Source organism: Vulpes vulpes, chromosome 8 (genome assembly GCF_048418805.1).
Source record: "Vulpes vulpes isolate BD-2025 chromosome 8, VulVul3, whole genome shotgun sequence".
Classification (NCBI taxonomy): domain Eukaryota; kingdom Metazoa; phylum Chordata; class Mammalia; order Carnivora; family Canidae; genus Vulpes; species Vulpes vulpes.
Window position 1 is genome coordinate 105,960,898 of NC_132787.1, and position 9,309 is coordinate 105,970,206.

Sequence of the window (9,309 nt, forward strand, 5' to 3'; positions counted from 1 at the left end):
GGAATCACATGGCACTTGTTTTTCTATAACTGACTTATTTCACTTAGCATCATGTTGTCAAGGTTCATCTTATAGCAGATGTTGGAATTTCCTTCCTTCTTAAGGGTAATATTTCACTGTATGTGTATACCACATGTGGTTTATCCACTCATCTGTTGATGGACACACGGGTTGCTTCCATGTTTTAGCTATTGTGAATGATGCTACCATGAATATGGACATAAAATATCTCTTTGGGACCCTGCCTCAATTCTTTTGGATCTATAGGCAGAGGTGGAGTTGCTGGGACACATGATAATTCTATTTTTTAATCTTTTTGAGGCAATGCCATACTGTTTTCCATCGCGGTTATATTATTTTACATTTTCACTAACAGTGCACAAGAGTACCAACTGCTCCTCATCCTCCTAATGCTTGTTCGCTTGTTATTTTCTGATTTGTTTTTTGATAGTAGAAATGTCGTTATGGTTTGGATTTGTATTTCTCTAATGATTGGTGATGCTGATCGTCTTTTCATGTTTTATTGGCTGTTCACATATCTTCTTTGGAGAAATATTTATTCAAGTCCTTTGTCTATTTTTCAATTGGGTTGTTTGGTTTTTTGTTGCTGAGTTTCAGGAGCCCTCCACATATGCTGGCTATTAATCCCTTATCAGATCTACGATTTGCAAAGACTTTCTTGCATTCTGTGGCTTGCCTTTCTACCCTTTTGATGGTGTCCAGTGAGGCACAGTTGTAAATTTTCACGGAGTCCAACTTGTCTATTTTTATTTTTGTTGCCTGTGCCTTTGGTGTCATATCCAAGAAATCATTGCCAATTCCGATGTCGTGAAGCTTATGCCATATGTTTTCTTCTAAGACTTTTATAGTTTTAGCCATTATGTGTAGGTCTTGGATGCATTTTGAGTTAATTTTTGTATATGGTGTTAGAGAAGGGTCTGACTTCGTTCTTTTGCATGTGGATCTCCAGTTTGTTGAAAAGACTGCCCCTTCTCTATTGAATGGTCTTGGCATCCTTGTTGAAAATCATTAGACCACATATGTGAGGGTTTATTTCTGGATTCTCTAGTCTATTCCATTGGTCAATATGTTTGTCCTTATACTAGTACCACACTGCTTTGATTGCCATAGCTTTATAGTAAGCTTTGAAGCCAGGAACTGTGAGTTCTCCAACTTTGTTCTTCTTTTTCAAGATCATTTTTGCTATTCAGGGTCCCTTAGATTCCATATAAATTTTAGGATGAATTTTTCTATTTCTGCAGAAAACGTCATTGGGATTTTCACAGGGATTGCACTGAATCTGTAGATTACCCTGGGTAGGATTGCAATTTTAAAAGTATTAAAATCTCCAGTTCATGAACATGGGAGGTTTTTCTGTTTATTTATGTATTCTTCCATTTCTTTCTGCAACATTTTGCAGTTTTCAGTGTACAAGTCTTTCACTTACTTGGCTAAATCAATTCGTAAGCATTTTATTCATTGTGATGTTGTTTTAAATGGAATAAATTTTTTATTTTACTTTTGTAAAAGTCGGCTCCACCCCCTAATGTGGGGATTGAACTCACCACCCTGAGATCAAGTCACATCCTCTACCCCACCAACTAAGTCAGCCAGGTGCCCCTGAAATTTTTTCCTTAATTTCATTTTCAGACTGTTTATTGTTAGCATCTAGAAATGCTCCAGTAGTTTTTAATCTGGGTTTGAACCTTCCATTGAGTTTTCAATTTCAGTGACTGTACCTTGTGATTTTCTTGTTTTTAATTAGTTCTTTGATTTCTTTTCTCACATCATTTTAGTTACCCTTACCTTAGAGCCTACAGCTCTTTGGTTTCTAATCTTTCTCTTCATTGTATCTGCTGATTCTTTCTTTCACTTGGAAATTGGTTTTCAGTAGGTTCTAAAATTTTTTATTGTAAACCTACTTGCAGCAAGCCATTGAATATGACAATTTCGTGTGGTCGGTATTGAGGGCTTCTCACTCTGGAGAAGTTTTGCATTTGCTCCTGCCAAACACCCTAGGGGTATCACTCACCAGGAATGATTTTTATGTTAATTTATCAGCATTTGAATTTCTCAATGATTAGAATTTCTCAAATGAACAGGGCAGTATATATTTCTGTCTCCATTCCCCAGGAGGGCAGACCTGTGGCTGTGAATTTTCAAGGGAGATGTTTCTTTCCCCTCTGGAGCTCATGTGGACATATGGGCTTCCCCATGATGGTCCTGGATGAGGGATAATTTTCTCTTTGGTCTACACTTTAACTTAGATTGCAGGCCTGAGAGAGAGAGAGAGAGAGAGAGAGAGAGAGAGAGGTGTCTCACTTCCAACGTCCTGCTTCACATGGGAGTGAAGCCTTCTCTCCAGTTCCCTGTTGGCTCCATGCCGCCATGCTGGTTTTGGCAGCTTCCCTCAGGAGGTGCCCCCCCCCCCCCCCAATCAGGTTCTGATGTTCAGCTCGCTCTGCGTGTGTCCTCCCTAGACGCACCCCCTGCCTTCAACGCCCTGGGCACCTGTGGAGGGTGCTCCTCTAAGTGCCTACGTCAGCACTGGGCACTGAACAAAATACCTGTTAGGCTTCTTGACAATTCTGTCTCTGTCTCAGATGATCTTTATGAGGAAACAGACATTCAAAACCTTAGCAGAACCATCACCCAGAAAGATGCTCGGGACCCGGAGGCACCTTTCCAGCAGCAGAGGGTGTCGGAAATTGGAAGGGTATGTGGTGAGCCAGGCCACAGGGATTTGGATGGTCCTGGAGCTGCCACTCACAATGTGGAAAGCCCCATAAGTAATTATCCTTGAACCACAACAAAAGCTCACGAAACAGGGTCTTATGGCCAAGAATGCTCTTTCCTGTTAACTTCTACATCTTTGTCCTCAGAAGCCCCTTCACCATTCAAGTGAAACACTGGGCCTAGTCTGTCTACTGACTGTGGTGTGCCCTTGGTCACTCTCTTCATGTCTGTGAGTCCAAGTTCTGTAGAATGGAGAGACCACATGTTTGCCTACCTTCGAGGATTTATCCATGGCTTTGAGAACTAAAATTAAATGTAAACTGACCTGCACATTAATTGTTTGAGGTTCATGTGACCTTAGATTCCAAAACCAGATAAGAATAGCACAAGAAAAGAAACCACAGGCTCTATTTTATTCTCAAAAATTCCAAGTAAAATATTAGCTAATAGAATCCAACAGTATCTATACAAAGTGATCATACCTCATGTTCATACTTACTTGGGACTTATTACAGAATTGCAAGGCTTGTTCACACCAGAAGTCAGTGTAATACACTAGAGAAAAACAGTATCAATGAATAGAATAAACATATTTTACCAAATTTGCTCCCAAATTGCGATTCAAAATCTCCCCAAAGCAAAAAACACCTAACAAAGGGTTCTTCCTAAAATTGATCAAGACTATATATTACAACAAAATCCCAGAGGCAGGTCATGCATAATGGAGAAAGTCTGACATATTAAGATCTCGAATAAGGGGATCCCTGCGTGGCTGAGCAGCTTGGCACCTGCCTTCGGCCTGGATGTGTCTGGGGACCCAGGATCAAGTCCTGCGTTGGGCTCCCTGCATGGAGCCTGCTTCTCCCTCTGCCTGTGTCTCTGCCTCCCTCTCTCATGAATGAATAAATAAAATCTTAAAAAAGAAAAAAAAAAGATCTCAGATAAGACAAAGATGCTGGGACGCCTGGGAGGCTCAGTAGTTGAGCATCTGCCTTAGGCTCAGATGGTGATCCCAGGGTCCTGGGATCGAGTCCTACACTGGGCTCCCTGAATGGAACCTGCCTCTCCCTCTGCATCTGTGTGTGTGTGTGTGTGTGTGTGTGTGTGTATCTGTCATGAATAAATAAATACAATTAAAAAAAAGAAGACAAGGTTTTCCCCTTCTCTCACCCCCTATTCCTTTACTGCAGCACTGGAGGTCCTGGTTAATGTTATTAAGCCATTTCAGGAAAAATAAAATTGCAAAAAAAAAAGAAAAACTTAAGGAAAAGAGAAGGGAAAACTCTTTGGCTTTCATTTGACTTCACAATTCGTTTTCCTCCACCACCCAGTTATCATCTCTCTGGGCCTAGGGGTCATCATGCCTGGCACTTGGATCAAAACAAATCCATCGGTAGTAGACGCTAGTTTGCGAAAGGGGCCCCCGTCTGAGCTCTGAAGTAGCGGAGAGGGAATAAGATCCACGCGTGGAAACCACTTACACAAGCCAGAGAGGCAACCTTGCACGAACAGTGCCTCTCCAGGGGCTGTCCCCGGCCGAGGCTCCGCGGCCCGCCCCTCGGGGCCCGCGCCCCAGGACCCCGCTCCAGGGCTGCCGTCCTCGCGGCGCCCAGCAGGTGGCGCCCGGCCTCCACCGGCCGAGCCCAAGCGCCGCGAGCCCCGCCGCCGAGTCCGCTGCTCGCCCCGCCGCTGCCCCGGGTCGCCGTCCGCGCCGCCAGGGCCCGCTCCCGAGGCCGCGCAGGTGCACCAAGGGCCCGCCCCGCCCCGCGCGCACGGCCTCCCCCGGGTCCCCGCGAGCCCCTGCAGGAGGCCCCCGTCGGGGTCGGGCCGCGGCGGGGCGAGCAGAGCCTGCGGGCGTCGGAAGGGACGGGGGGAGGGGCAGGGCCCGTCCTCGCTTCCCCTCCCCCATCCCTGCGCGCCGCCGGGGACACGCGGCAGGTGGCCCGACCTAGCGGGCAGGTTTGAAGGCGGCCTGCCCCGGGATGACCCGCCCCGCCCAGGTGCGGCGGCCACAGCGGCGTCCCCGGTGGTATGATTATCAACAACAACGACGGCCCGGACCCAGCACGTGCTCACCGGGCCGCACCTGGCCCCGCGCTCCCCGCTCCCCGCGACGGATTCCGTGTCAGGGCCGGAAGCGCCACCGCCGCCGGGGCAGACGAGGTGGCGCCACCCAAACACCTGCTGGGCTGGGCCTGAGAAAGTGGCCCCAGGTGAGTCGCCCATCCCCACCCGCCCGTCCTCCCCACCTTCCTTCTCGGGTTCCCGTCCACCTCGGACCAGCCTTCCAGAACCTCCCACCCACCCTCACACACCCAAGGAAGGGGTCTTCCCGGGTGGGGATACTGCACACGTTCAGGGCGCGTCTGGAAGCGGGGTCCCACAGCCGCCAGGTGGCCAGGTGAGGGCCACAGTGGAGAGAGCGCGCTGAGACCTGAAAGGCCTGCCCCCTCTCCCTCCCTCGTTCCTTCCCTGGGCAGTCAGTCCGGGTGCAGTCAAGGGTGAAGGGCGACTTCACAGCCACCTGTCTTGGAAAGTGGGCTCCGCCCAAGCCCTCTCCGGTGAGCTACAGGTGGAGGAGGTACCGGCCGGCTCAGGCCCACAGCACAGCTGTAATCCCCGCGGAGCACTCGGGAACACCCAGGGGGGGCTCTTCGGCCCTTGCCTTGCGTCTTTGAAATCCTGTCCCCAGCCGTGGAGGACATACTCCTTCTGGTTGACAAGCAGTGTCATACACTCCAAAAGGGTCTCAGCACCTGCTCAGGCCAAGTAGTCCTTCCAGACTCTGCAGTTATTTTGGATGACCTAGGAGTCACTGCCACAGCAGTTTCTTGGTTTAAAGCTCAGCCCCCCCTCCCAAGGCACAGAACTAGTATTTCCCTGCAGGACTTAAGAGAAACTTCTGTTTACAGCCCTCCCAGCCCTGCCAGCCCTCCCGAAACGCTAGCAGCAGCCCTTTGCCCCCAAGTGCGCGCCACCGACCATGCATCTGATAAGCAGTTTGCCTGCATACAAGTTCTAAGGCTGAGGAGGTGGTCAAGGGATGCAGAAAGGGTTAAATTAAGGGAGGCGAGAGAGAGAAAGAGATCTTAAAAACCATCCAGGATTCAGGTATTGACTTCAGACATGTTTATTATGATCTTATACAGTCTACATAAATTTGAACTTGTATTTATTTGGGTTCAGTTATAACATAGCAGAATAAAAATCAAAGCACTGGTCCTCTGAAATAAAGCAGGCAATCACCATTCAATAAACACACGATTTATTTTGTATAAAAGGGTTAAGTTTACAACTAAACTTTTATAAAAAGTTTAGCATGAATAAGTACATCATTACACTTTGTATGCAGAAATACACATCTCTGCCACTATACAAGAAAACTCTAATTAAAGAGTTCACAAGGTTTCACTCAATATATATATATATTTATATATAAATATATACACAGCATTCAGTAGGCTTGCGTCAAAAAGGTAATTTCTGACCAAAAGACTTCATTTAAGTAACTGAATACTGGATCCTTCTGGTATTCACGCTCCACCTTTGAAAAAAGGCAAAGTCTGCTTAAATTGGGAAATTCCTTGTGATTTTAACGTTTTTCGCTCCCCATGGTGGGAATAGTATATAAAGAAAACCTTCCAACTGCAGAAAGGGCATTTAAAAGTCTTTTTCATAAATAACTAATATCACAGTCCAGGTCAGAGAACACCCTGGGGAAGATGATCATTCTTAGTTTTCCTTCCATTTTTTTTTCTTTTAAAAAGGTCCATTCAACTTGTTGTTCTCCTTGTGAAATGGTCGAAAAATAAGAAGTTCAGCGCCTTAAAAGATCCTGTGGATTCGTTGTTGTTGTGCAAAGAAAAAGAAAAGTCACGAACACCTGCAAAAGATTGGGGGAGAGGCATGTTTTAGGAGAATGGAACCTAAGGGCAGAGGCGGGCAGACTGGCGCCGGGAGGAAGCCGCAGTTTGAACATTTAACCACCAAACACTCAAAGATTGGGCAAACCCTGGCGTCCAGATGCAACACACACACTCGGCCTCGACAGCGAAAATTAAACATTAAAATAGCAGAGACTCCAGGGAAAAACTTCCCAACGCAATCTCCTATTTGGATCTCCAACAGCACTGCTCACAGGCGCCAGTCTGCTTCTTGTAACAATTATTTGATTGAAAACAGCCCTTTAGTGAACAGATAGGGAAGTCGGATCCCACATCACAGGGGCTGGGGCGCTTGGCCCGGCGAACCTGGGAGGGCTACGGCGTTGGGGAAGGAGGAGCTCTACGGAATTTGCCGTGATAAGATTAATTAGACGGAGGTTAGTACCTCGTAGTACCGGAGCAGCAGCAGGGGAGAGCCAGGGCATAACGTGTGGCACAGCAAGCCGACGCACATTTCCCTCTGCCACCTTCGTAGTAAGCGGCTGGTATTTTTTCTTTTTTAAAGGAGAAGGAATGCTCTGTGATCTCGAGGAGCCAGAGCTGGGAGCCCCTTCCTTCGGAGGGTACCCAGACAATGTACTACGGGCAACACAACTAAGTACACAGTCCTCGACTAAACCCCCGAATTTTGCAGATACACAAGTCCCCGCAGCCACAAACACACACGAACACACACACACACACTCCAAGAGGCAGTTTACCAAGGGGAGGCACGAGCAAAACACTCACCATTTATTCAGCCACAGAGCGCTTTGCTGTCATTTGACATTAACTCAGAAGGGAATTCAGAAGCCTGCGAGAGAAAGGGGGATAAAAGGCGATGTTAGACCATCTTAAGGAGAAACGGCCCCCCCCCGCCCTTCTTTTTCTTTTTTTTCTCTTTCTTTTTTTGAGCAGCAACTTAAAACAGCAACTTTCGTTCAACACGTTTGTGCTGCAATTCAGAATCAAAGGCAGATGCATTAACGTGTCAGAACTTATCAGCAATTTCACGCACGACTCAATCTATAGCAGATCTTTTTTTTTCTTTTTTCTTTTTTTTTTTTTTTTCCGCCCTAAAAGTTAATTAGCTCATCTGGAAGTCCCGGACTGGGACTGCGGCGGTCTGGACCACGGGCCTGCTCGGGGCGGGGGGGCCAGGTCTCACCTGCAAGGACAGGATGCTGATGTCCGTGTTGAGGGTGGTCAGCGGCGTCCGGGACGCCTGGCTCTGCCCAGGTCGCTGGTGGTGCAGGCTGACGATCGTGGGGTGCGAGTCCAGGGCGATCTGCAGGTCCAAGATGTAGTCGATGACGTGCTGCAGGATTTCCATCTTGCTCACCTTCTTGTTCTGGGGGATGCTGGGCACCAGCTCCTTGAGCTTGGAGTAGCAGTCGTTCATGTTGTACAGCAGGCTCATCGGGTCGTCCACCGGGGTTTTGCTCCGGGAGATGCCCAGGCCGTGGTCCGAAAGGCTGTTTTTCCTCACGGACCGCACTGGACTGAAGGCTTTCATGCTGACCGCGCGGGGGCACGGAGAGACCGGGAGGGAGCGGGCTGCCTCGGAGCTCAGGCCGCCGCCGCCTGCGGAGCTTCCTGCGCTCGGCACCGGGCTCGGCTCAGAATGAAGCCGGGAGCCCGGCGGGGCGGCTTTTATAGGGCCTCGCCGGGGGCCCACGATCCGGCTTCCCCGCGTCCCCATTGGCGGAGGGCGGCGCGTCCATCAGGCCGCGCGGGCGATCCGATTGGCGGGCGCGGGCGCGGGGCGGGCGCTCAGCCCTTCCGCGTTCGCAGCCAATCCCCGCGGAGTGGGCGGGGCGGGCGCGAGCCCAGCTGGGGTGGTAAATAGAGTACAGTAAGCGCGGGGCGGGAGGGGAGCGGAGGCCCGGGGAGGGGGAGGGGGAGGGGAGGGGAGGGGGAGAGGGGGGGCGGGCCGGCGGCCGGCGGCGGGGGGGACCCCAGGAGCCCACATGTGCATCTGCATTCTATTCCCCGTGGTGAGCCCCTCGCCCTAGGGCGCCCCCGGAGCGGGCTCCGCGGCCCTAACACCACCGCCACGCGGCCGGGTTCTGCACGGCGCAGGGCAAGTCACCGTCCCCCCGCCACCCGCGGGGTGTCACCAGACAGCATTTCGGGAGAAAGTAAAAACGCACGCGAGTTTGCCATCGACAGGAGAGACGTGCGTAGGGTCCGGGCTCTTAAGATCAGGCCAAGCGACGTCAGGACAGCACAAAACCCCCAACACCCACGCGCGCGCTCAGCGACAGGTTTGTTGTGGGATCGCGCACCCCCCCCCCCCCCCCAGCAAAGTCGGTAGAACCAGTACTTCTTGGAAACCGTGCTGAGCGCCGAGGAGCTCCGAGAAGGCAGGACAGGACGCTTCCAGGGTTCCCTTGGCTATCAGAAGGATCCTATTAATCGGAAATCATTAGGGAAATTTGCATCCTGAGGCTGGATTTACATACACTGCCCTTGAGAGGCCGCGGGTCTGAGCCTCGCCGGGTGGGCGGCGAAGTAATGTGATTAATTATGCACAAATCCTGATTTCTGGGGTCACATTCCAGCACTTCACAGTAATTTTAAAGTTTTGTGAAAGGTAGGCGGCCCTAGCCGTTGACCGACATCTAAGCACTCTTAAAAAAAAAGAAAA

At 50.0% G+C, this 9,309-nt stretch overlaps 1 protein-coding gene across 1 annotated transcript; it reads right to left on the reverse strand.

Moving 5' to 3' along the window:
• Window positions 1–5,850: 5,850 nt before the first annotated feature.
• ID2 (inhibitor of DNA binding 2) lies at window positions 5,851–8,294 on the reverse strand. The gene is made up of 3 exons (XM_026009161.2): window positions 7,828–8,294; window positions 7,410–7,473; window positions 5,851–6,619 (listed from the first exon to the last, which is right to left on the reverse strand). The coding sequence occupies exons 1-2, from the start codon at window positions 8,173–8,175 to the stop codon at window positions 7,417–7,419; spliced, it is 405 nt and encodes a 134-aa protein (XP_025864946.1). The 5' UTR covers window positions 8,176–8,294; the 3' UTR covers window positions 5,851–6,619; window positions 7,410–7,416.
• Between the last annotated feature and the right edge of the window lie 1,015 nt (window positions 8,295–9,309).

What these genes read in the sequence shown, in the direction of transcription:
- ID2 (XM_026009161.2), bottom strand. Translation starts at nt 8,175, where the DNA reads ATGAAAGCCTTCAGTCCAGTGCGGTCCGTGAGGAAAAACAGCCTTTCG. An exon ending in TCAGCATCCTGTCCTTGCAG is followed by an intron (nt 7,474 to 7,827) that starts GTGAGACCTGGC and finishes TTTCTCTCGCAG; the next exon opens with GCTTCTGAATTCCCTTCTGA.